Source organism: Oreochromis niloticus, linkage group LG14 (assembly GCF_001858045.2).
Source record: "Oreochromis niloticus isolate F11D_XX linkage group LG14, O_niloticus_UMD_NMBU, whole genome shotgun sequence".
NCBI classification, from domain to species: domain Eukaryota; kingdom Metazoa; phylum Chordata; class Actinopteri; order Cichliformes; family Cichlidae; genus Oreochromis; species Oreochromis niloticus.
Window position 1 is genome coordinate 20060887 of NC_031979.2, and position 27670 is coordinate 20088556.

The window sequence follows — 27670 nt, forward strand, 5'->3', positions numbered from 1 at the left end:
GTTTTAATTCAAGTGTTTTATTAGTCTGAATCAAACCGCAGCAGCCAGAAGGTGAAAGTGGCCTTTTTTCTCTCTATAAGTCTTGACATGAGAGACGGGATTTAAATTAAAAGCACGCACTGACAACTGAAAATAAACCTCAAACATGAACTAAAACCTAAAACCAAAATATATAAACATTATTTATAAGACTATGATTACAAGCTCTGCAGCAGTCTGAGAAATGAGGCTGTCCGATGACAATTGATCATTAAAACATGTTTATTGATTGTGAATTACACCCTCCCAGTATCTTTAATAAGGAGATGTGATCTTCATTCTGCAGATAGCGTCTTTTCTCATGATAGACCTGTAGAAACAGAGAAACCAGGACAGTTAATACTTTAAATGGTTTAAACTGACTTAACATACTTAGACTAAGGCTCCCCCTTATGGCCACACTGGGTATTACAGGAGTTTAGAATAGTGCAAAGTCATTTGGCTTTGATATGTGAGCGACTAAGGGCTCATTCAAAGCCTCGATGCTTGCTGGGTTAAACTCCATTTAAAAAGAGAAAAATGAGACTGAAAAAGCAACAGCCTGATTTCGATCTATTTGATATGCATGAGGAAGATCCAGTACTTAAACAGAATTTTATGTGGAGCACAGGAGCATGCTGAAAATGTGCAACAGCTTATGCGTCTACCCCTCATGCGTAGTAAGTGTTTAGCTAGCATTTTGTAACTACACTCACTTTAAATAAATCAAATTACTAATAATGATTAAAAGCAACGACTATAAGACACAGCAGTCTCTTTTTATACAAAGCCTGGACATGTTTCACTCACCATTAGCAAACCTGCACTGTTTGAGCACCTCACTGAAGCCCTCGCAGAGCTTGAGGTCGCTCTGGTTTTGGGCGCACTCGACGAACTGCCTGAGCTCGTAGGAGCAGGCCTGCTGCTGTTGCTGCTGCTGAGGGGCCCCCTGCTGGTACATGGGCTGGGCCTGGTATGGCTCCTAATATACACAAGCCAGAGGATTAAATCATATGTGTGTTAAAGACCAAAACAGATTTTAAAGTGTCAGAACGAGTTTCAGTTTTGTATCAAAAAGATGGAATATCTTCCATCAATGACACAAAGTAAATATATTTACACATCTATCGATAAAAATGCTGAAATATCTAAAACTGCAATCCTCAATCTGCTCAAGTGCGTGTGGTTTCTCAGTCCTTTTTGTCATAAAGAAAAGCAGAGTAAATGACTGGTCATCACTCATATCTTAAAATCTACTATGAATGTAACTGCATAAAGATAATAGTGATGTACTGGGTTCAGGGTTAATGAGACAAACATCATTATGCATATTTCCCTGCACTTGTGTGAATGTAAATAAACCACATTTGGCCTTTGGACTTTTTCATAACTGAGGTTTTCCTTCAGCAGCTGTGTCTGTATTTTCAAAACACCCTGATCACATGTGTGTACACATAAAAAACCAGAACAAAAAAACAAACCCAGATTGAGCAGAGGGAGTAATTCATCTCTAATCAACCAGCACTGATTGCACTCAAGAGTCTTAATGAAAGCAAGATGATTCCTTCACTGCTTTTAGTTAAAAGTCTCAATATTCACAGTATTGTTTCCATCTGGCTGTTATTATACTGAGCTACCACAGTGCATGTAACTGCATCCATGCGTTACATAAAATGTGGTGTTTGTTTTTCACCTGCTCCGTGGTGCAAAGGCCCTGCATACCATGTCTCAGACACCCTAATCTTCCTTGAAACTGTTCCAGTCCTGTGGCTGGCTAAACCTGGGCTTACCTGGTATGTGACGTCAGGCTTGGCAGGCTCCGAGTGTCCTCCGCTGAAACCTCCAGTCATGGCGTGGCCGATTGTGTGGCCTACCGCGGAGCCTACTGCCACCCCAGCGGCTGTAGATGCCATCTGGGCAAACATACCCGGCTGCCTGGGCGCTGCGGCTGGCGTGCCGACAGCGGACGGAGGCACCTGCATCGGAGCCGGGGCGTAGGAGGGAGGGGGAGCAGCCCGGGCCATAGGTGGTGGGGATGGTGGAGCCCGGCTGTAACAAAAACGTTTTGTTAAGACCTTTTTAGTCCAAACACAATCAAAAACAGATATGAGCTGACATCTGTTATTCAAGCTTTTACTCTGACTCACTGCAAAGGTTTATGAAAGCTTAGATAAAGGTGAAGCTCTGATTCGGAGAATATCTCCACACTAGTAAGACAACAAAGAGCTACTTTCAGCTGATCACTTATTCACAGGCGAGAATAATATTCAGCTGCTCTTCTTGATGCAACCACGAAGGGATTTGCGTCTCCTCCTGGGATCTGTTCTTCACTTGCTAAGAAAAAGTGTTATCCTGTAGCTGGATAAAGTAAGCCCACCTGTGCCCAAAGTGAACTTTAAACAACATGTCACTGTGGAAAATAATCAGTCTTTCCCTATGCAGCTTGGCCTTACAGGTGGAGACATTGGCACAAATTATTAAGCACCAAGAGTCAAAAGTGTTCTTGCAATTCTTAGTTTCAGCTATATATTCAGCTTAGTTTCAGATATATTTAGTGAAAGAGAAATGAGGGCACAGAGGGATTATACTTCCCACAAGGAGAAGAGAAAGAAATACTTCCAACCCTTGTGCGACTTATTTAATTATAACTCGGAAGAATAAAGTCTCAGTTTAGCTGCAGGTTAGAAGAAAAACTATAGAAGCTGATGCAACTCTACTGGCTTCGCTAGCATGTGGGGATTTTTACAGAGGAAACCACGATAAAGACAATGACCTTCATCATTTTCATAACACAGTAACTTTCTGAGCAATACCCAGATTAACCAGCAATTAAGGTTTAAATTGAAATTATCTTTATAAGCTACTTGAAGCACCTCATGACCTGCACTTTCCTAGCTAACATACGGCACTATGACATTACCTAAACGTTAGCATTTGTGCTAACTAAAAATATCTACTCTACCTTTCTTTAAAAAGGGGGAATTAAACCCTAAGTGTTACCTGGCTGGAGGGGGCATCCTCGACGTCCGGCTTCTGCTTCCTCTCGGCATTTTGAACACTTAGATCAGTTTACCTGCGGGTTTAAATAAAAACACACTGACGCTGTCACGCCGCTTTATATTCAGCGACCTTTAGACAATCCGGAACTTTCCTCGTGTTACATCATTTGTCTCCCGAGTAACTTCCGGTGTGCAGGATACACAACAAGGACGATTCCGCCAGGTGAGTGTTGTGTAACGCATTACGTTGTTCACCTAGGTTAGAATTGTTTTCTGTGCCATCAACAAAGTCTTAAACGGTTTTGCTTTATTCAATATTTGTCTTAAAAAATTGAACTCCGGTTTTTGATATTGTCATATAATATTATTTACATCTTTCATATTGTAGGATCAAGGTCGTCTCACATTGTGCTTCATATGTATTTCTTTGTCCTTTAAACTGTGTGTGTGTGTGTGTATATATATATATATATATATATATATATATATATATATATATATATATATATATGTATGTGTGTGTGTGTGTGTGTGTGTGTGTGTGTGTGTATTTTTATATATATGTATGTATTTTTACCCACGAAATGCTGCATAAGGTTTATTCAGAACTTTAAATAAGAAGAAAATAACACATTTAAACGCATGTGTGTCATAAAATAAGTTAATTATTGTTTGCATGTGATTTAGTTTCTCTAAATCAGATATCATCCATGAATCTTCCATGTCTCCTCCTGCCTGGCACCTCTATCTTCAACATACACTATCCCTTCTTGATGCATTCTCAATCATCCAGGAAAGTAAATCTCCAAAAGTTGAATCTGTTCATCTGGACGCTACGTCCAGATGAACAGATTCAACTTTTGGAGATACACTATCCCTCCTCTGCACATGTCCAAACCTTTTCAGCCTTACCTCTCTAACTTTGTCTCCAGCTGCTGAACACAAGCTGTCCTTCTGAAACAATCACCTCTAATCTTGTCAATTCTGGTTACTCCCAATTAAAATCGGAACTTCAACTCTGCCCCACATGTTGTGTCCATCACTGCAGAACAGTGGAAAGAAATCAGAAGCTCTTTAGCAAAGTATATATTTGCATCTTTCACCCCTATTCTCAAAACTTGTATGGTGTCCAATAACTGGAGATAATTTATCTGAATTTCAGGTGCAGGACCACACCTCATGCACTGGTATATGCCTCCTGCGCCACAAGCTGTTTGTACTCATTTTCATGCCCAACACTTCTCTCCTTTTTTTCCCAATTCAGTCACTTCTCATTAGATCTGCCTGGCCTGGGATCTGCTGCCAGTCCCCTCTGAGGCCGTTCCCAAACCGCAGCTTCAATTTGTGCTTTCTCAATCTGCTGTTATCAAACTTAAATAAGGATGTGGTCCCAGCTTGTTAAAAGCAATTCATAATCTTAAATTGATCAAGATGTTCTTTGCATCAGCCGTTACTTCAGTATTCCTAGAAGTCCTTTCTCACGCTTTCTCATCCAATTTCAGACTTAAACCACTTTCTCATGTTTTTTTTTTTTTTTTTGAAAATTCAAGAGGCCTTTTTGTCCAGGCTCTGAATCAACAGAGAAGAAAAGACAGATGTTAAAATACCATTTCCTAAAGTTCACAGGTACTTAATCTAATCCATAACTATCTGCAGAATTCAGATGGTTGAGGGTGGAGTTTCAGATAATAAAACAATTGAAACTGTTGTTTATTAAACTGGTGTACAAGATCTTGAAATTATTTCAATACATCACTGTGGACTACTAGAACTTCTGGTCAAAATGAGCTTTACCTTAGCACAACTTTGGGTTTGGCAAGATCAAAATTAAACATTGAAACCAGTTTATTCCAAATATATTTAAGATAATTAATATTTGGATGATCTTTTCCTTCTTTAGGCAGTTTAGACTTTGAAGTGGAAACACTGGGACTAGAGAGATGACTCAATGCTGTACCAAGGAGTTCTCTCAGGGGGAAGTGAGTCTTGGTTAATGTGTAACAATAAAACAACATTCTTAGATATTCAAAGTCACCCTTCACCGACTGGTCCTTTTAGTTTTTTAAGATGTAAGTGAGGCTTTTTCATTCCACATAAACATGTTTGCTATCTTATGAAATCACCTAAAAAAGGCAAGAGGAACTCTTGTCTCCAAAATGTGAAGTGAGCATAAAATATTCATGCAATAATCCTTAAAAAATGCTTTATGTAAATTGCACAAAATACCAATAGATGTGTGTTTCAGAGGTTTATTCTTAAACAAACCTACTGATAAATGTGGAAAGCCAACATTTTTTCCATTTTCTGCTCTTTTACCAAAATATCTGGTCATGTACCAGTACTTCATTGCTTTTATAGAAATGTACACAATCTGGTATGTGCATGACTTATAACTATAAATTATACACAGATTTATAACTACAAAATTATATACAGCACTTCCCAATCGTAGTTTACCTCGCAACAAGGATTTCAATAAAGCAAAATGATCACTTATTTCTTAAATTGATGAGTAAGGCCAAAAAGATGGACAAGTTAATCTTTTTTCCCTTTCTTCTTCTTATGCTTATGAGATTGTCCGCCTCCCCATCCCCCTCTGCTGCCTTTCGAGCGTCTCCCTGTCCATGCTGGCATAGGAGGCTCAATTTCCCCAGGTCGTCCTCCTCTGTCTGGCACACTGCCCATCAACGTCTAGTGACAACAGTAAAAAAAACAACAACAAAAAAAGTAAGAAAAGAAAAAGAAAATGTTTACTTAGCTGGAGTCAGAGGCATCTTCATTAAGGATCACAGACACATTCATGATTGTACCTTGTAAACAGAGGTGCTTGTTCCAGCTTTGACCGGGTCAATGAAGGACTGATCCTCTCTGGCAGCGAGCAGCAGAGATGGAGACACTTGGGAGGAGCCAATGAGGGACGCAAGATTAGGTGCCGAAACCAGCGCAGCACTGCGCTCCTGTAAATAAAGGATGGACTGAATGGAGATGTCCGATATTTATCTTCTGCGTCACCAGCACATGCTCTGACGATGGCCTAAAGCCGACTGACATAAAAGTAGTCTGTTGCAGTTCAGTCAGACCACACGATGTCAGTGTTGTCCTAATAACGCAGTGATCTTGCAGACAGTAACAGACATTTACTGTATATAAAGATTCAACACAGCCTATAGGTCTAAAGAGTGAAGTAAAACTACTTTTTTTTTTCTCCTAATGGGAAATCCTCTGTTTGCAAGACGACATTAGACAAATGGGTTCTCACTAAATTTATGAGCCTTCCTAATGAATTTATCATCTCAGTCAGCAGTTTTAAGTCCTATTTACTGCAGCATGGCATTGATTTTATCAATTACGGCACCAAGTAGGATTTAAACAAAAGAAAAAGATGATGAATCAGGGAATGCCTAACTTGCAATCACTCCTGCATGAACACACATCCACCCTCCTTCAGTTTGAAGATGAAAATGATGACAGTCTCTCATGCCCTGTGGATGGAGATCTCACCCTGGAAGAGAGGTCTACATCCCGCTAGAAATATTACATTACTTTGAACAGCATTGTATTGATTTGAGAAACTCAGTACAAACTATGCCAATGTTCCCCGTCAGCATAACAGAGCCACAAGATCCCCTCACTCAAGAGATTAGGTTTTTCCTTTAATTTAACATCCATCTTTAGGGAACATCTATAGCATAATTAAAGTATTATGCATTTAGACATTAATTGAGCACATTTAGATTAAGTGCTGCTGGGTCAAGTAGATCTCCAGCCTAATGGAAGAAGCCCATTACGTCTTTACCGACTGAACAAAACTATCCAGCGATGCACAGTTTCATTAGACACTTGGCATTTTGCGCTGCTAATGATCCGATGCCTTCTGAGAAGTCTATTTGAAAGGTCAGTGTACTGTGAGTGTCTGGAATTGCAGCAAATAGATCAGAGTGTCCTGTTTCTTAACCTTTGTAAGAGCAGCTAAGAGAGCAGGGAGCAGTTGTGCAACCAGACCCAGATTCTCCGCTCACCACCAACAGCTGATGTCCTGACGAGTGCACTGCAGGCTGTAAACTGTAACTTTAATATTCACTCAACTCAGTGGTGGGTCTGAAATGATGCACTGGTGTTTAACTGTCAGCCAACCTGTGAAAGTTTTTAATGCTTTAAGTCAGGGGTGTCAAACTCAATCGCACAGGGGGCCAAAACTCAAGGCACACTTTAGGTCGCGGGCCAAACAAGATAAATATTTACACACTAAAACAATATTTTTTAAACATAAATATGAATAAAAAACAGACAGGAATATTATTCCAGATTAAATAAACTTAAAAAAAATAAACTTTAACTTTAAATATTTTGCTCTTCATAAAAATATATCCTGTGAAAATTATGCAAGTTAGAAATATGAACATGCTGCCAAAAACCACAGAAAAAATAAATGACAGCATACACAAGGTTGGAGCCGCATCTAGACGGAGCTGGGGCATTGCTTCAGGAATGGAACTAATAAACTCTTCGGGCCATTCAGTGTCTTACTTTCCCTTGAGTGTATCATTACACTGCAGCTCCAACTGACATCTGACACTGATTTCCTTGCTGAGCTCAAAAACTCTATTGAGAATTTTTATCCCAACTCTGAATCTATTTCCCACATAAAAGACTGAAATTGACGGTGATTTAAACCTTTAGCTCAGATAAAATTTACGGTCCGCGTTACGGTGATCATTACATGCTCCATTTTTAGGACTTTACCACACAGCCTTTCCTGGCGTATGATGCAGTGATATGCTGTTAACTCACCAGCAGGGGCGGATCTAGAAGGGTGGCATGGGGTGGCAAGTGCCACCCTAAAATGATCCCTTGCCACCCCAAGTGCCACCCCAGTTTTGCATATGATAGTGTTGTTTATTAAAATAAGATAGCATTAACAGTTTGAGCGTAGTTACAGTCAACAGTGAATATAAATGCTAAAACTGAATATACTGCATAGTGTTCCCCCCTCTCCACCATTAACAAATGGTTCAGCCCATAGCAGGAGCAGCTTTTTTCTTGTTTTCAGTAGCAAGCGATGCTCATGATTGTGCCAGAGCACATTTTGAACAACACCATGGGAATTTCGGATTTTACACAGGTGGTTGGATGTTACACTCTGGAAATTGAAGGAAGGTGAGTGTTATTAACCCTCTGTGGTCCACGGACACGCTGCACCTCCAAATCACATGACTATTTTAAGCTAACACAGCAACAAGCTGCAGCCACGCTGAGTCTCTATTTCAGCCCACATTGAAAGTTCGGACTTCAAAGTTTTTAAATTTTAATTACAGGCCAGTAAATCCAGAGTTATGATAATATATATAAGCCACGCTTTTTTCTAAATACTGTCGTCACGTTTTTTATGTGTGTATTTTAAGCGTTTTCTAAGGACAGCGCGAAAACAGTAAAGAAAGGAAAAGAAGCCACCACTACGGTGTACATTTTAGGACATCGTCAGGTCTCAGGAAAAAAGGTGTCAGGTATCAGACTCACATGGAAAATTGTCAGGTCTCAGACTCACATGGAAAATTGTCAGGTATCAGACTCACATGGTAAATTGTCAGGTCTCAGACTCACATGGTAAATTGTCAGGTCTCAGACTCACATGGAAAATTGTCAGGTATCAGACTCACATGGAAAATTGTCAGGTATCAGACTCACATGGTAAATTGTCAGGTCTCAGACTCACATGGTAAATTGTCAGGTCTCAGACTCACATGGAAAATTGTCAGGTATCAGACTCACATGGAAAATTGTCAGGTATCAGACTCACATGGAAAATTGTCAGGTCTCAGACTCACATGGAAAATTGTCAGGTATCAGACTCACATGGTAAATTGTCAGGTCTCAGACTCACATGGTAAATTGTCAGGTCTCAGACTCACATGGAAAATTGTCAGGTATCAGACTCACATGGAAAATTGTCAGGTATCAGACTCACATGGTAAATTGTCAGGTCTCAGACTCACATGGTAAATTGTCAGGTCTCAGACTCACATGGAAAATTGTCAGGTATCAGACTCACATGGAAAATTGTCAGGTATCAGACTCACATGGAAAATTGTCAGGTCTCAGACTCACATGGAAAATTGTCAGGTATCAGACTCACATGGTAAATTGTCAGGTCTCAGACTCACATGGTAAATTGTCAGGTATCAGACTCACATGGTAAATTGTCAGGTCTCAGACTCACATGGAAAATTGTCAGGTATCAGACTCACATGGAAAATTGTCAGGTATCAGACTCACATGGAAAATTGTCAGGTCTCAGACTCACATGGTAAATTGTCAAGTCTCAGACTCACATGGTAAATTGTCAGGTCTCAGACTCACATGGTAAATTGTCAGGTCTCAGACTCACATGGTAAATTGTCAGGTCTCAGACTCACATGGTAAATTGTCAGGTATCAGACTCACATGGTAAATTGTCAGGTCTCAGAAAATCTTCCTGCAGGTGGCGCTGTTGTCATGTCCCATCCAAATTGATTTCCAAATACGTCATCAACGTGTGACAGTGGGAGAGCGCAAGGTCATTGACCTCACCGGAGTTTTACCGCGGTCCAGGCTCCTAACGACACAAGGTAAGTTTAACTTTTTCTCCCTTTTGTTCATATTTTTGACACAGTTGTGTGATATTAAGTTGCGGTAATGTTGTGAAAGTTACCTATCAAAGAAGGAAATCTAGTTTTGTACGAAACCAAATCAGCACTATTCTTGTCTGGCCAATTCGTTCTAGCTAGCGACAGTGGTGGTGAAACGTGATTTAAATTTAAACTGTTTAGTAATTGTTTTGTATATGTTTCAGCAAATGGACAAGCTGAAAGCTTACGAGCAGCCTGCATCCTTTCTCTCGCTGTTTTCTCTTTTCTATATTGCTACTGTTGAGATATTTTGTGATCCTGATATGTATTTTTCTGTTGTTGTTTTTAGACTTTTCTGCAATGTCATCCGACGATGATGAAAGGAGTATCCGACTCTGGCTGTTTCTTATGACTGTACCAAAAATACTTTTTTTTTTTTTTTTTAAAGAGCATTAAAAATAAATGACGAAAGTACAACTTATTTATTAACTACTGTTCACCTCTTTCATATTAAAGAAGTGTATTTTTTGCTACACATATTTTATTTGTGGGCACTGAATAGACGCTGCTTTTAGTATAATTGCCACCTAAAAAGATTTAGTAATTTACTGGTTAATTACTTATGTTCAGTGTAAGAGGTGGGTGATCAATTAGACTATTTTTGTTACACTTAACCTTTCAAGATACGATGATAATAACATTGTTCAACAAAGGCTTAAAACAAAAGGAAATCAGCTGTGTACTCAATTCATATGGGCATAAAATAAGGTAAGTCTGCATTTCAACAGTTTCCATGACAACTCTCTAAAATTACAAAACATGCAGTTGTCCTTTAATATAATGCAAGTCTGTGTTGTCTTTTAACAGTGAGAGGCATCTGAGACGAGTTTTAAAACTTCTAGGGTTGAAGCGAAGATGCCCCCAACGACCTTTTACTGAAATCCACAAAGCAGTGGAGGTAAGTGTTAAAACATCAGTGCAAAAAATACATATTTTCCTGAAGTCTGTGTTAGGAGCTATTGTTGAAACAATAAATGTTATTTTCTGTAGTTATTTAAAAAAGCCCATTCAATTAATTGTTTGTTTGTTTTTTAGAGTGAGATGAAACAGTGTTCTCCTGAACAAGGAATCAGGGCAATGGTAAAGCGGGTAAGGGATGTCAGAGGAGTGCGGCCTTGTTACAGGTTGGTTTCCATAGTGTGTACTCAATATAATCAAGTATTCTCTTGTTTTACTGTTGAGCTCAGAGTAAAATCTATTGTTACTGTAGAGACGATGTTGCTAATATAATGAGGGATATGGATGCAAGTGGTCTTCAGAGGAGATCTCCTGGAAAGAAGAAAATTCCCCGTCGGAATTACATCAGCCGTGGTCCAAATGACACCTGGCACATTGATGGTATTTATTTTATCTTTTCAATTAACCTTCCTGTCATGTTTTGATGTTACTTCTGTCGAAACAAATTGTAATTTTTATTTGTTGTTTCATATAGGCAATGATAAACTGAAGTTCTTTGGAATGTGGATACATTTGGGGATTGATGGGTAGGTCTGAATATGGCATTCGCTACTTAATTGATTATATTCAGATATAGTACAAAGTTGCTTCAAGATAAGGATGTGAGGTAAACTGAGGTGTTATCTCTCCTGAGTAGTCTAGGGCAGGGATGGGCAACTCCAGGCCTCGAGGTGCCGGTGTCCTGCAGGTTTTAGATGTGTCCTTGATCCACAGCTGATTCAAATGGCTAAATTACCCTCACAACATGTTTTGTAGTTCTCCAGAGGCCTGGTAATGAACTAATCATTTTATTCAAGTGTGTTTACCCAGGGTGAGATCTAAAACATGCAGGACATTGGCCCTCGAGGTCTGGAATGGGCCAAGCCTGGTCTAAGGGACCAAGATAAAGTATGAATAGTGAAGGAGGATTCAAGATGGCATTTTTTAAAAGGTTTATTTCCTGCTAGTCCATTTCAGACTGGCAGTTATTTCAGGGAGGGCCAAGAACAACACAACAAATAAAACATCCCTGATATAAAGTAAACAGAATTTAACTCCAAAGAAAATAAAATGTACAATTTACGATAACCTACCTAACCAACACAATAAACAGGAGAATACAAAACAAAAGGCAGCTCTCTCCTCGCATCAGTCTGAACACAGTCAAGGGTCACATTCAATTCCAAAGGCATGTAAGCCTACATAACTATGGCAGTCAAAATGGCCGGAGGAACCAGAAACAACGCCTAGACAGAATACAATGGAAAACCAGAATACTCTTGGGGAATGTAACAAAAACCAAACATATTGCCAAAACATGATTAAATCATATGTACGAGTGGCCGCTTTTCAATTTCTCTCTTTTCAGATTTTCCAGGAAGGTTCTATGGCTAAAGGTGGGCACATCCAACCGCAAACAAAACTTTGTGGCCAGATACTTCTTTGAGGCTGTTCAAGAACAGGGTGGTATGCAATATACTTAAAAAAGGGGGTTAAAAAAAGATTACATTTTGGTTATAAATTTATTTTTTCATCATTCACTAATTATCTTCAGTTTGTGTCTTTAGGCTGTCCTCAAATGATTCGGGGGGACAGAGGAAAGGAGAACCTTGTTGTTGGTCAAATGCAGATGGCATTTCACATGCGAGATCTTGGGAATCAGGCATGGAGGTGCTTCAGAATGGGGACATCAGTGCACAACCAGGTATGTCTTTAAGCTGGTAAATGACTATTTCTAAAGTAACAACCTGACAACAAAACTGATAATGTCATGTTTATGTTGTTTAGAGAGCTGAATGTTTTAACAGTATTTTAAAGCGGACATGGATTAAGAAATGGCTGACAACATTTGAGGTAAAGCAAATCTTTCACCTGTAAAACCTAATAACAAAGACTAGCCATCAAAATTGCGCTAAACATACGATGGATTAGTTTATCTGAAAACACTATGCTGGAATTTTTTTTTTTTTTGTACATCTGTACCTTTTCACTGATGAAATGCTCACCTTCACAACTTATGTCTTTTTCAAAACCACATGCTTAGGCCATGATGGAGTCTGGGATCCTTGAACTGGACAATCCTGTGCACATGTAAGTCAATATTTTTAGACATGAAAAATGATCAAGCAGCAGTATGAAAGTATGTGGTCTAGGAATGCCTTTGTTTTTTGAGTACTGATTAAAAATTAGCTTTTACATATTCTTCCTCAAAGAAGCAGATGAACATATTAACTTTTTAATTATCCTTTTTCATAGCAACTGCTTGCAGTACTCACACTTGCCACTGCTTCAAAGAGACTTAAAAACGGAGCAAACAGTTTGGAACACCCATGACATCCGCAAGCAACGCAATGCACCAGGTCCATTTGGGAAACCCGACCTTCTGTTTACCTCACCACCTCCTGGTATGTCATTTGAAAGTCTGTGGGGTTTTTTTCTTTTTTTTCTTTTAACTTTCATTAGTTTACTTTTACTTTAATATAGCACTCTTCACAGGATAAAAACCACAAAGTGGCTTCACAATAATATAAAACAGACATAACAGCACAATCGAACATACAGAATAAATACAATCAAGGAAACATAATGATGTAGGGCAGAGCATTTCATGACCTGGGAGCCACCGTTCTGCAAGATCTATTGCCTCTGGTCTTCTGGTGGGACTACTAACAGCCATTGATTAGATGATCACAGGCTGGGAGAGGGAGTGTGGGGTTCTATAAGATCAGAAATGTAGGCAGGAGCTTCACGATTCGGAGCTTTGAAAGTCATTACTAAATTTTAAAATGATTTTTCTAAAATATACTGGAATCCAGTGTAATGAGCGTAAAACTGTTATAATGTGCTTTCTTTTATTTGTCTTCCTAAGAAGCTTACTTCTGGTACAATCTGAGATTTCTGAATTTCTACTGTCAATACAAATATGGCTTCATATTGGCACCTTTAACTAAAAATTAATCAAAATGTTTGAGTGATATTTACATCTTTCAGTTTCTGCAATAACATCTGTAAAAACTGACTGCTTATTATACAGGTTGTAGAACAGCTTTATGATTATTCATTTATTTTTAACATTCCAAAGTGAACATCTTTTCAATATTGTCTTTCATTCGCAGGATATGGCAATGTGCTGCACATAGTTGACCCAGACCTTTTAGACTACGCCAAGCAATTAATCTGTGAGGTGGAAGAGCCTTCACTGGTAGCAAACCAGGAATTCAGAGACATGTGCCAGAACATTTTAGAAAACAGCCAATTTCCCTGCACACCTGATGGTTGCCTTGCTGCATACCTCATGCTAGTCCAAGAGCTGACAACTGCCATGAACAGAAATGCAGTTCCTACACCTTCTACGTTTGCAGAGGCAAATGACATATACATCTTTCTGAAGAGACAGAGGATGGAAGGTGCACCAGTAAACATTTCCAATGACCAATAAAATCATACAACATTGTTTGTTAACATTTATTTATCCTTGTTTACAATCAACAGGTAATTTGAAAACTGTCTGACCAACAAAATGTACAATAAAATGTTGAAAAACAATTGACAAGGTGCCATCTTTCATAATGATTCAGTGTTTCATTTAACACAACTTTTGTTAACCCTAATGTATAACATAATTAACATTGAAAGACTTTTGAACTGCAGACTGTAGCAACATTACCACTTGTAGCCATATCGGCTTGTAAGATCAAGGCCTGACTTGAGAAACTTAACAACATCAGATGCGGAAGGCCTTGAGTCTGGGTCATAGCTCACCAAACCACCAAGAAAACTGTGTTTGTCACTGAGATGTGATAGGGCATGTGGTGGGGTTTTGGTGGCCATTAGTGCAGCCAGTTCTCTTTGTTTTTTAACAGTCCACGGAGCGGACCCCGTCAGGATCTCCAGATATGTGGCTCCGAGGGACCACATGTCTGTCTGGAACGAGGCCTCTTCAAACATCAGTATGCATTCAGGAGCCATGTAAAGATATGTGCCACCAGCTGGACCAATAACCTGGGCAGTGAACTTACTCCCTTGACGAAGCATCACAGTGTCTCTTATGTTTGCCATGCCCCAGTCTGTCAGGACTGCCTTCTTAGAAGGGTGGTGAACCTATAAGGTATACACACGAGAACTTATCAGGTTGTCTTAAATCTCACAAATGTTATCAAAACTGTCATTCCAAAGACCACAGCTCATAATTGAAAAAAAAAAACCCCTCAAAGCTTTTAGCACCCAGATCACCCAACCACTGCAGATTTATTCTGAGATTGTTTATTATACCTAACATTGAAATTAACAGATTGGATAATGATCAAACACGGTTTATAGTCCTGTTCTTTTTTTTATCCCCATTCCACTTAAGAAAGTGGTACAGACTAATAGAACAATAGAAAAATTCAGTTTGTAAAGCCTAAACTTATTACAACATGTTTGGGAATTTTGTAGGTGTGCAACAACCAACATATTAAAGAAACAATGTAAGGCTTCCTACTTAAAAAAAAGTCCTTTATATGAATATACCAGAACAGTTCCTCGTTGAAATGTAGTGTTTAATAGACTGAAGAGAATAAAGTTCAATAAAGAAAAATTCAGTATGGCTTATGTAGAAATGTTTAGCTTATTTTAGAGCTTAGACATGTAGGAATGTTTAGTTTTTTAGAGTTTAGAAATATGTTAACTTAGAATGTAGAATTATTGTAAAGACACTGACACTGCCCTCAATGTAATAAAGGCCTGATTGTGTCATGAACTTAGAAGTAGATTTTATGAGGCCCTCCCCCATTTGAGCTGTGAAACTAAGACAAAGAGGAGTTGATAAGTGGAAATTCCTCAGGGTATACTTAGGAGGGGGTTTCAACATTTGTGACTTGATAACGGTGGTCTGGAACGGAGATGGGTTTTTATGACATCCGGGAAGTCACTACATTGAGACACACACCTGCAGTGCTTTACTTTACGCACCCACACCCACATGCACACTCACTCACGTGTATGAGTGAGTGTGCATGAGTGAGTGTATGTGCGCATACCTGTGTGTATACACAGGTATGCGCACATAGTCACTCACGAACACTCACGTAGGTACGTGGGAGCGCGCACATGTAGGCATTCACGTGCTCGCACACACACAAACATGTAAACATGGTGATTAGTTTTATGGCACCTCGTAGAGGGGTTAGAAGGGGGTCACTTATACAAAACTGCATGTAACGGACAAAGGAGTTGAGATCTGCAGAGGAAGTCCGGGGTTCTGTACATCTCCCTTCTATAAGCTATAATCAATAAGTGTGTATTAATAAAAATATTGTTAATTGACTACTCTGAGTCCCGGTGTTTTTTCTGGAAGCCTGACGAATACACGAACTGTGGTGAAACTGCTTTTTGCAACACTTACCATGACATTTGCTGGCTTTATATCCTGGTGAATGATTCTCTGTGCATGGATGTACTCTACTGCCATGGATAAGTCCAGTGATATGAAACCGGCATCATCCCCTTCAAGCTATCAAGACAATATATAATGGGACCTAAGACCAACAAAGTCAATGTTTGGAAGTGTCCATCAAAAATCCCTGATTGCAGTCCTCTTGTGAAACTGTAAGCAGAGGTGAATGGTGTGTGTGAGCAAGGTGGCCAACAAATCTGACTCAGTTACACCAGTCCTGTCTGGAGGACTGGACCAAAATCCCTGAAAAATATTGTAAGAATATTGTAGAAGAAAACCTAAAATGTCTGAACTCATCCATGTAAAAAAAGCAATTCTACCAAAATAGTAAAGAAGCTTATTATTAGAAAGTTAAGATTATTATTTTACTAAGTTCATACTTTTCTGGCATATGGCAATTAAAGATCATTTTTGTAATTCTAAATGGTTGAAAACATGAGAGAAAAAAAATTAATCAGTCTTTTTATATGTTGTACGCAAAGATGGTTTCAAGTACATATTTAAAGAAATGCCAGCAATAAGAAGTTCTGTTTTAATATGATGGTATTAAGATTATTCACAAAATGTATTCAATATAAATGTATGAGTATTGGTACCTTCACCAAGCAGCTGTCTGTGTGAAGCACTTGCTGCAGGGTTGCGCCATGAATGTATTCAGCTGCCAACAAAAAGCAGGACTCAGTGCGGGCAACTGCCATTAGTCTGACGATGTTGGGGTGAGACAGTCTCCTAATAAAAAAAAAAAAAAATAGAGGCATTACAGCTTGAGGAACAATCGATTTTGAAAATGAAACAAAAATAAGTGTGTCAAAGTTCTTACAGTGAAACATTTATCTCATGATGAATGTCGCTGTCCTCCATCCCTTGTTGGCCACACACGATCCTTTTAACAGCTGCTGGAGTACCATGAAAAGAACCTCTATATACCTTGCCAAATGTCCCTTCTCCCAGTAGATTGTCCTCGCTGTATGTAATTAAAGCCTCTTCCACATATGGAACACGTGGAAGATACACTTGGGGATAAAAAACACAAAGTAACATACATTAACATACAGCTACTGCTAAACATTCTTCTATTAACTGCTGGATTAGTAATATCTAGGTTTACTCCAGGAACTTGAGTACCAAATAGTGAAGAATGAAAACCTTTATTTACAATTTTGTCTGATGATATGATGTTAGCCCTAAATGCGAAATAATGCTTACATGATGGCGACTTTGGAGTTGTGTTGAAGGACTCTGCAAAATCTATCAAAAGCTCACTATTTCCAGCACCTTCAGATAGCTCTTCAGCTCCCTCCATAGCTTCTTTTGCCTCAATAACTGCATGTGGTAACATGTCTTGGCTCACTGCTCCACCTGGACCTAGAGATGACCCTACATTTTCCTCCTTCCTTTGCTTGGACTGGCTTTTCTTTCTGACTCTCCCTGTTTCAAATTCACCTGAGCTGGATGTTTCTGGATGGAAATCCTATGAACACATTCAGCCAAGATATACTTTTTGCAGGGTGCACTGTGAAAATATCCACATTTATGACAATGATAAGAAATTAATTGGTCTGTTCAAAAAGAAGCCATGGTTTTACCTGTTCTGCAACATTTTGTCCTATGAGGGTTTCAGGAAGTTCATCTGCAGAATAAGATGCATATTACAAATGTGCAATGACCAAGGATAGTAAACAAGTGTGTAAAGGTTGGAAATGTAATGCAAACAAAATAAGAAGTCAATTTTAATGATTTAGTTAGATGTCCAGGCATTCACCTAAACTGCAACTTTCATCACCACCCACTTTAGTTACAGGGTCTTCATCTGTAAAATAACACATTAATTGCAATATATCTGAATGCCCACCATAGTCCGTGTACCACAGGGGTGGGCAATTCCAGGCCCCGAGGGCCGGTGTCCCTGCAGGTTTTAGATCTCACCTTGGGTCAACACACCTGAATCACATGATTAGTTCGTTACCAGGCCTCTGGAGAACATCAGGACATGTTGAGGAGATAATTTAGCCATTTAAATCAGCTGTGTTGGTTCAAGGACACATGTAAAACCTGTAGGGACACCGGCCCTCGGTGTCCACCCCTGGTGTACCATGTTCAATCACACAATCAAAAATATTCAATTTGGTTTGGGCAGGCACACACCTGAGATGGAACTTTGATCATCCAAACACACGACCTCTGTACAAAAAGTAAAATTATTTCATACCATACAAAATCGAGTGCTAGACAGTAGTTAATAGCAATATTGATCACTTTATTACCCAGTTGTCTTCGCCCGATGTATAGTGTTCTTTTCCACAGATGTGTAATATCAGAAACAGTTCTGTATTCTTTGTGGAAATCCTCCTTACTCCACCTGGTCCCGTCAGAATGACAAAGAGTGAACTCACTCCCCTCAGTACGCTCTGGCCAGAAGCGTTCTTTGGCTATGGTAATTAAATCATCATAGGTTTCATGGCCTTGCAGGATGATTCGAGGTGGAGCTTCGTCCATTATTAACTTCTGGTACCGTCCACACCTTCTCGGAGTTCTTGGTTTCCACTCCATGGGAGCCATTCTGACCTAGCATCAAGGAGAAAAAGCAAAGTTTATGAAAAAATATGCCTTTTTAGACAGTTAATTATTAATATATTGCTGATAGTCATACACATAGCTTCACTTTTTAACTAACCTTCAATAATGATTTGCCATGGTCCAAACGTTTATCATTCAATGGAAATTGCCTTTTCTTTACTTGAGGCTGTAGTAGTTTCTTGGCTTTACCAAAGGCCTCTGCTGCACCTGTAATGGATGAAGTTGAAAGTTAATCAAACTGATCCGCAGAAAGTTCTATATTACAACTGATCTTAAAGCAAAATAATTGGGGTTTTCTTACTGAGAAATTCATTGCCACTTGTTGAAGGAGTGTCATCTGCAATATAAATAGGGCAGTGATGTGAAACATGTGCTTTATAGAATTCTACTACAATCACAGACTACTGCACACTGATCTGCTTTCAAAATGTATTGCATCTATAAATAAAGTGGTTAGTCAATCATAACCTGCTAAGCATATCATGTTATATAAAGGAGATTATTTTACATGTTGTTCAAAAGTATCAAAACCTACCTGATTTTTCTGCTACCAGGAGCTTTTTTACGTTGTTATCAAAGCCTTTTTGGGTAATCTCGCCTTCAAATAAAATTTTAGAAAGTAAGGAGTTATAGCTAGACTGTAGGAGCCAAATCCTACATGAGTATCTAACTTTTAAATTGCAATGAAGAAATCCATCTTTTGTCAGTTTTTTTTAAACTAGGGCACTCCGACAATATCACAAAGTAATAACTATATACGTCTTTTAACATGCATATTAATTAAGAGAAGTAAATAGGAATACCAAACAATGTTAAACCATTAAAGCACGATATTGTCAGGGTTGTTGGCAGTTAAAAAAGGAAATTGCAAGCATTACAAAAACATTTAATAAAGCGTTTGATTACCATTTTCAAGGTCTTTTTTCAGCTGCTCGTAAGCTTTCAGCTTGTCCATTTGCTGAAACATATACAAAACAATTACTAAACAGTTTAAATTTAAATCACGTTTCACCACCACTGTCGCTAGCTAGAACGAATTGGCCAGACAAGAATAGTGCTGATTTGGTTTCGTACAAAACTAGATTTCCTTCTTTGATAGGTAACTTTCACAACATTACCGCAACTTAATATCACACAACTGTGTCAAAAATATGAACAAAAGGGAGAAAAAGTTAAACTTACCTTGTGTCGTTAGGAGCCTGGACCGCGGTAAAACTCCGGTGAGGTCAATGACCTTGCGCTCTCCCACTGTCACACGTTGATGACGTATTTGGAAATCAATTTGGATGGGACATGACAACAGCGCCACCTGCAGGAAGATTTTCTGAGACCTGACAATTTACCATGTGAGTCTGATACCTGACAATTTACCATGTGAGTCTGAGACCTGACAATTTACCATGTGAGTCTGAGACCTGACAATTTACCATGTGAGTCTGAGACCTGACAATTTACCATGTGAGTCTGAGACTTGACAATTTACCATGTGAGTCTGAGACCTGACAATTTTCCATGTGAGTCTGATACCTGACAATTTTCCATGTGAGTCTGAGACCTGACAATTTACCATGTGAGTCTGAGACCTGACAATTTACCATGTGAGTCTGATACCTGACAATTTTCCATGTGAGTCTGATACCTGACAATTTTCCATGTGAGTCTGAGACCTGACAATTTACCATGTGAGTCTGAGACCTGACAATTTACCATGTGAGTCTGATACCTGACAATTTTCCATGTGAGTCTGAGACCTGACAATTTTCCATGTGAGTCTGATACCTGACAATTTTCCATGTGAGTCTGATACCTGACAATTTTCCATGTGAGTCTGAGACCTGACAATTTACCATGTGAGTCTGAGACCTGACAATTTACCATGTGAGTCTGATACCTGACAATTTTCCATGTGAGTCTGATACCTGACAATTTTCCATGTGAGTCTGAGACCTGACAATTTACCATGTGAGTCTGAGACCTGACAATTTACCATGTGAGTCTGATACCTGACAATTTACCATGTGAGTCTGAGACCTGACAATTTTCCATGTGAGTCTGAGACCTGACAATTTTCCATGTGAGTCTGATACCTGACACCTTTTTTCCTGAGACCTGACGATGTCCTAAAATGTACACCGTACACCTCTTTCCCATCGGTGGAAAAATGTACCATGTCAACCAATTTAAAAAAAAGTCAACATGTGGGATTTGGTTGTTTAGGGAGAGGGGAGAGTTTTTAGAGTGACGGTAACGGCAGCGAGACAGAGCGAGCGAGTGAGAGAGAGGGAGAGAGAGAGAGAGTTTTTAGATGTGGGAGATTTGTGACGTTTAGTGTGGAGTGTATACTTAGTGTGTTGTGTTGTCTTGTGTAGTTGTTCTGTTGTGTAGTCGTTTTGTTTTGTGTGTCAGTGAGGGCACTAATGAATGTCACAAAGGCACATTTGCAATGTAAACATTGTCACTAAGTAGAAAACCAGCGGAGTGATACACCTGCTGCTGTCAGGCCTGCAGGTTTATCCCTGTGCTGTTCTCCTCTGTCTTTTGGTGGAAAAACTTTTTTTTTTACTGGCACACATCATTTGTGGGGCATCGTATTGCGACACCTGATTGTTCTCTCATTTTAGTTTTAGTAGTATTTTTAAATGGTTGTACAAAATGAAAAAAATGGCAGGTGTATTGGCTGCATTTTTAGATAAATAGTTGTATATGTTTACAAAATGTACAATTTATATTTGCATTTCAAGTTATAAAAATTTACTCAACATGTCTGTGGTTTTTTTTACAGTAAAAAAAATACTACTAGGATTTTAAGTTCTTTGTGTGATTTCAGATCAGTAATACTAATGCAGTATGTCAGTGAAAAAAAACAACAAAATTCAGTTGAGCTGAAAAGAATGATACCAAACAAGGCAAGAGGGAAAAAAAATAAAATGAAACAATTTGAGGGTGAAATACAAACGTAAACTCAAAAGGAGTCAAAAACAGCCGGTTGTATTTCAGACTTCAGTGGGTTAATCCAACAAATCATGAAAAATTAGGTTTAAATTTTTGTTCGTGACAGTGCAGATTTCTGACATTTTGTGTAATTTAAGCATCAAACAATGTGATTGTTTACTAACAAAAAAACAGTGTGAAACTTAAGTTAGACTTGTGTTTGTAAATGAACCGCCCCATGTTGTGTAGCTTTCTGGGTTTTATACTTATTGGGCTACATATTTATTTATTATACAGGCTATACAGTACATAAGATCAAAACTCACATGTTTTATGTAACTAAAGTGTTTAATTATGTGGGCTACAGACAATAATTAAGTTATAGACTATATTTATATGAAAAACGTGTATACAGGGAGTGCAGAATTATTAGGCAAGTTGTATTTTTGAGGAATAATTTTATTATTGAACAACAACCATGTTCTCAATGAACCCAAAAAACTCATTAATATCAAAGCTGAATGTTTTTGGAAGTAGTTTTTAGTTTGTTTTTAGTTTGAGCTATTTTAGGGGGATATCTGTGTGTGCAGGTGACTATTACTGTGCATAATTATTAGGCAACTTAACAAAAAACAAATATATACCCATTTCAATTATTTATTTTTACCAGTGAAACCAATATAACATCTCCACATTCACAAATATACATTTCTGACATTCAAAAACAAAACAAAAACAAATCAGCGACCAATATAGCCACCTTTCTTTGCAAGGACACTCAAAAGCCTGCCATCCATGGATTCTGTCAGTGTTTTGATCTGTTCACCATCAACATTGCGTGCAGCAGCAACCACAGCCTCCCAGACACTGTTCAGAGAGGTGTACTGTTTTCCCTCCTTGTAAATCTCACATTTGATGATGGACCACAGGTTCTCAATGGGGTTCAGATCAGGTGAACAAGGAGGCCATGTCATTAGTTTTTCTTCTTTTATACCCTTTCTTGCCAGCCACGCTGTGGAGTACTTGGACGCGTGTGATGGAGCATTGTCCTGCATGAAAATCATGTTTTTCTTGAAGGATGCAGACTTCTTCCTGTACCACTGCTTGAAGAAGGTGTCTTCCAGAAACTGGCAGTAGGACTGGGAGTTGAGCTTGACTCCATCCTCAACCCGAAAAGGTCCCACAAGCTCATCTTTGATGATACCAGCCCAAACCAGTACTCCACCTCCACCTTGCTGGCGTCTGAGTGGGACTGGAGCTCTCTGCCCTTTACCAATCCAGCCACGGGCCCATCCATCTGGCCCATCAAGACTCACTCTCATTTCATCAGTCCATAAAACTTTAGAAAAATCAGTCTTGAGATATTTCTTGGCCCAGTCTTGACGTTTCAGCTTGTGTGTCTTGTTCAGTGGTGGTCGTCTTTCAGCCTTTCTTACCTCGGCCATGTCTCTGAGTATTGCACACCTTGTGCTTTTGGGCACTGTTAAGGGCTCGGAATTGGTAGAGAATGGAAAGGCAAGACAGTCCAGAAGATTTGGGTCAAAGCGATCTTTTATTGAAGTACACGCGCGGGAAGACAGTCACTGCACACGTCAGCAAGGGTCTTCGCCAAAATTATACTTCAGACTGCTTTTATAGCATCAGGGTATTATGACGCCCCTTCTAGCGTTTACAAGCACATAATTTGCATGTACAGAACATTCATGTATTTTAAGCATAAAATGCAACATAGAGGTTCCTCTTTTTGGCATCTTCTTCCAAAAAAGGCAATGGACTCGGGCCTCTGCAGTCTCCAGGGGCTGGTCCTCTCCACGCGTCACCTGTTGTCAAGAAAGCTCCAGTGCAACATGTTTGCTCAATACCTTAAGGCCTGTGCTTAAATCTGGTTCTAGGTTATATGTGATATATATGTGTTTTGTAAGCATGTGTGCAATCTTTCTTAAGCTCCCGGCTTCTTAACCAATGTGTCACCCAGACAGTCACGCTGAATGAAGCTTGAGACCTTTAATTACCTGGGAAAGCTTCAACTCCTTATGAGCACAGGACTGCAATGTGTGTATAAGGACATAATAATACTGAAAGTGGTTATGCTGCACCTGTAATAAGGATTAATATGGTGTCAGTGTGTTAAATGATTACTATGGTGTCCGTGTATTAACTGTCACCTGGCCAGCTTAAAGCTATACGAGATAATATTAATGCTGATTAATATGCTATCTAATATATTGTAGCAGTAAAGCAATTTCCTCTTTTCCACAGCACTCCAGTGATGTTGCAGCTCTGAAATATGGCCAAACTGGTGGCAAGTGGCGTCTTGGCAGCTGCACGCTTGACTTTTCTCAGTTCATGGGCAGTTATTTTGCGCCTTGGTTTTTCCACACGCTTCTTGCGACCCTGTTGACTATTTTGAATGAAACGCTTGATTGTTCGATGATCACGCTTCAGAAGCTTTGCAATTTTAAGACTGCTGCATCCCTCTGCAAGATATCTCACTATTTTTGACTTTTCTGAGCCTGTCAAGTCCTTCTTTTGACCCATTTTGCCAAAGGAAAGGAAGTTGCCTAATAATTATGCACACCTGATATAGGGTGTTGATGTCATTAGACCACACCCCTTCTCATTACAGAGATGCACATCACCTAATATGCTTAATTGGTAGTAGGCTTTCGAGCCTATACAGCTTGGAGTAAGATGTTACGAAATCAGTTTTACCCCGGTTCTTTTATTCGTCGAGGGATCCAGAGATGGCACCGGAACTCAGTAGTTATTTTTACAAAATCTTTATTCATCTTTATTCATCTTCATTTAAGCCTGCACTTCTAGAAGGGAAGACGAGGCCGGTGTCCCTCTGAAACAATCTTCACCCCTTTGTTAGTTCCAGGCAGCTTTATAGAGGCGACCCCATCATAAATCCCCCATGGTGTGCTCCAAACTCTGTCTCTGTGTGTATGCACGAGCACATGAGTGCCTGTGTGTGCATACCTGGTATGTGTGTGCACGTGAGTGAGTGTGCATATAGCTGTGGGAGTATATTAGTTAAAACACTGTGGGTGTGTGTCTCTTCCTAGGGGCCATAAATACCATCTCCCCTCCAGACCACAGTTATCCAGTTACAAATCTACTTCTAAGCTCATGACACAATCAGGCCTTTGTTTATATCTAGGGCAGTGTCAGTGTCTCTACCATAATTCTACATTCTATCTTAACACATTTCTAAACTCTAAAGCAAACTAAACATTCCTACATGTCTAAACTCTAAAATAAGCTAAACATTTCTACAAAGACAACATGCATGAAGAGGATGATGTGGACAAAATACTCATTTGCCTAATAATTCTGCACTCCCTGTATTTTTGTCATCTTTTGACAAGTTGTGTGATTACAGCCACCTTTTTGCTCTGCGAGAAAGTCATGTATTCTCCCTTGGTTTCTGAACTGCTGACACACTTTGCAGTAATGGAAGCTTTCACTGACCTTTGAGCGTCTGTCCTGGCTGAATCTGCACAGCGAAACCAAAGTCAGTGAGTTTGATGTTCATGTAGTCATCTAAAAGGATGTTCTCGGGCTTCAGGTCCCGATGAACAATGTTGTGGGTGTGGAGAAACTGGACCACCTCCAATAGAGACCGCATGATCTTCCTAAAGACAACACGTAAAAACCTTTAAAGAGTCCTTTTAAAAGTTAGCATAATTTATCTGTTTTTTTGTTAAATAACATGCTCACTGACCGCGTTTCCTTCTCGCTCAGTGTAACTTTTTCTGTGAGGTAGTCAAAAAGTTCACCCCTCTTCATTCTGGGAAAAAGAAACTAAAAGTTTTGGTTGATTTTCACATAAATACCTGTTCAGGAATCATCCATGTGAAACACTTACAGGTCAAAAACCAGGAAGAAGAAGGCCTTGGACTCATAGCAGTCTTTGAGCTGAACTGGAGAAGAGAGTTAATTTGATATTTGGCCATGTTAGAAGAAAAAAGTTTAAACAAACCCAAGTTTTCCCAGTCAAACTGATTAACTGAAGCATGCGTACTGATGTTCTCCTGTCCGTAGACTTTCTTGAGGATGTCGATCTCCTTCACCGTCGCCTCTCTGATCTCTTCGATCTCCTGTGCCGTCATCTTGTCGGAGGGGGTGATGTCGATGATCTTCACCGCGTACTCCTGAGAGGTCCGCTTGTCGACGCAGCGGCGCACCACGCTGCTCACTCCCCTGAGGATGAAAAAAACACATCAGCCGTCCGAGCTGCACATCTGTTGTTTTTAGGTTTGGGTAGGAGGGCAACTTGTGATAACTGCTGGATAAAGTGTTCTGTGAGAGTCACAGTGTCTTTCATCGTGAATCACGTGTTTAACTGTTTCAAAACAGCACTGTTTTTGGTAAGAAATCAGTGACATGGTCAGACTAAAGGAAAGTATTGTGTGTTTTTACCATCTTACCAGTCTGACAGAGCAAGTAAAAACAGTGAAGAATGTGCTTGTCATGAAGATTGTCTTGTTTATCATTAAAGTCCAGGAAAACAGACAAAAACATCAAGTAAGCAAACTGAAAACCTTACAGCTGAAATTAAATTCAGAGAGCGATTTATGAATGAACAACAGAAACTTCAGGGTGACCACAGTAAAGGAACTCCAGTGACTTTTCTCTGAATGAAGAATACGTACTAGAAAAAGGACACATTGTCCACATCCTGTGACCTCCTGACCTGCATGTGGGAAAAGGGGGTGAAATTACATAATCTATCAGCCTGACGGCCAACACTTTGTCTGAAGCGTGCTGATGTTAATAAATGTGGCCTCCTTGGATAATGTGTCTTACGTAACAGCACCACCCTCTGACAGCTGGTGGACTGAATGACAATGAGCAGGCCCTGGCTCGGCTCCCATTTCTCAGGGGCTTGTGGGAAACTTTGGGTAAAGTGCTTGTTCTGTGCAGAGAATGATAACTGTTTGAACTGAGGTCTAAATCTGAGGTGTGTTGTAACATTAAATGAGTCTCTACAAACTAATAGCAAGTAAATATTTCACCATTTTTTGTGTTCTGCCTTGTTACTCTTTGAAGTTACTTTGTGTAAACTCTGAAGAAGAGACGAGTTGGGTTAAATTCACAAACAATAAACCATTATTGTTTTTTGGGGTTTTGCTCAAGTGGATCTTTATCCTGGAACCCACACATGTGGCTACATATAGGTCTAGTTTACCTAATCTTTAAGAGGTAAAACTGTGCACTCTTTAGTCCAAAGTCTAATGGAGAGTTTTCTGCTCAGCTCAGTTGGGTGAACCTCTGCTGTGGGTCACGTTACGATGACGGTTTCGTAAACATACCTTCCCAGAATCTCCTTGGGCTCATACTTGTCGTAGAACTCTTTGGCTCCCACCCAGTCAGGGATCTCCTCCTCCTTGGTCATGTTTCCAGCTCAAGGCTAATAGTACAGAAGTGTCTCCTTTTGCAGCTGACCTCAGGCTGCAGGCAGAACATGCATTCAAAACAGCAGCATTTTCACTAAACACAGCTCTACTTTAAGGCTTTTTGCTAGAGATGGCACGATACCACTTTTTTTATGTCCGATACCGATATCATAAATTTGGATATCTGCCGATAACGATATGAATCCGATATAGTGTGTTTTAATCAATAAAACTGTTTTTTTAATATCTTGCTGCATTTTGTATAAGTTCATACTCAAGTTTAAATAAACAACAACATTAAAGCTATTTTGTTATACCTGTATGTAAAAAATACACTGCACCCAAAATATTTCATAGTTCAGCAACACTGATCAATCTAATAAATTTAAACCTACTCCATCCTCTTTATTCTGCTATTTTAAAGAGTACTTAGCAGAAATATTAAGCAACCTAACTAATAGGGTTGCAAACTCCCAGCAAAAGAAAATAGGGAACCACCCCCCACCCTCCACCTGATGATGCTTAATTGATGTAATCAACTTTAAGTTGATGCAGGGTGAAAAAAAAAATGCACAGAAATAAATTATTTTTCAAGAATAATTAAATAGATTCAACATCTTTCTTCAATAGAATTGCAGACTGCACAGATGGTATCTTCCCAAAGGAAAAAGTACTATAGCTTACTAGGGTATATTAGACTTAACA

General features: G+C 39.3%; 3 protein-coding genes and 2 long non-coding RNA genes across 9 annotated transcripts; 2 read left to right on the forward strand and 3 right to left on the reverse strand.

Moving 5' to 3' along the window:
- Position 1: 1 nt before the first annotated feature.
- chchd2 (coiled-coil-helix-coiled-coil-helix domain containing 2) lies at positions 2-3189 on the reverse strand. Its single transcript, XM_003458605.5, has 4 exons — positions 3019-3189; positions 1809-2067; positions 829-1000; positions 2-349 (listed from the first exon to the last, which is right to left on the reverse strand). Exons 1-4 carry the CDS (start codon positions 3066-3068, stop codon positions 339-341), a joined length of 492 nt encoding a protein of 163 aa, XP_003458653.1. The 5' UTR covers positions 3069-3189; the 3' UTR covers positions 2-338.
- On the forward strand, positions 3158-5803 carry LOC112842188 (uncharacterized). Its single transcript, XR_003213898.1, has 3 exons — positions 3158-3240; positions 4918-4996; positions 5591-5803. It is a non-coding gene; the product is annotated as an uncharacterized LOC112842188 (long non-coding RNA).
- Positions 5253-27155, reverse strand: LOC102081550 (phosphorylase b kinase gamma catalytic chain, skeletal muscle/heart isoform). Its single transcript, XR_002064452.2, has 7 exons — positions 26882-27155; positions 25591-25769; positions 25435-25489; positions 25291-25356; positions 25038-25201; positions 5828-5974; positions 5253-5708 (listed from the first exon to the last, which is right to left on the reverse strand). It is a non-coding gene; the product is annotated as a phosphorylase b kinase gamma catalytic chain, skeletal muscle/heart isoform (long non-coding RNA).
- On the forward strand, positions 9517-14168 carry LOC109205003 (uncharacterized). Its single transcript, XM_019367304.2, has 13 exons — positions 9517-9622; positions 9972-10007; positions 10306-10390; positions 10490-10580; positions 10718-10806; positions 10893-11020; positions 11115-11166; positions 11988-12085; positions 12187-12323; positions 12407-12472; positions 12663-12709; positions 12875-13023; positions 13735-14168. Exons 2-13 carry the CDS (start codon positions 9983-9985, stop codon positions 14055-14057), a joined length of 1290 nt encoding a protein of 429 aa, XP_019222849.1. The 5' UTR covers positions 9517-9622; positions 9972-9982; the 3' UTR covers positions 14058-14168.
- Positions 14070-20033, reverse strand: LOC109205002 (MAP kinase kinase kinase wis4). 5 transcript variants are annotated; one of them, XM_019367299.2, is made up of 14 exons: positions 19815-20033; positions 19539-19590; positions 19168-19230; positions 18934-18969; positions 18730-18839; positions 18320-18620; positions 18201-18236; positions 17818-17865; positions 17642-17685; positions 17262-17526; positions 16876-17068; positions 16652-16784; positions 16005-16112; positions 14070-14719 (listed from the first exon to the last, which is right to left on the reverse strand). In XM_019367299.2, the coding sequence occupies exons 2-14, from the start codon at positions 19585-19587 to the stop codon at positions 14282-14284; spliced, it is 1824 nt and encodes a 607-aa protein (XP_019222844.1). In that variant the 5' UTR covers positions 19588-19590; positions 19815-20033; the 3' UTR covers positions 14070-14281. The 5 variants fall into 5 exon arrangements, with proteins under 5 accessions (XP_019222844.1, XP_019222845.1, XP_025754244.1 ...); XM_019367300.2 differs by lacking the exon at positions 19168-19230; XM_025898459.1 differs by having other exon boundaries at positions 19539-20033.
- Positions 27156-27670: the final 515 nt, after the last annotated feature.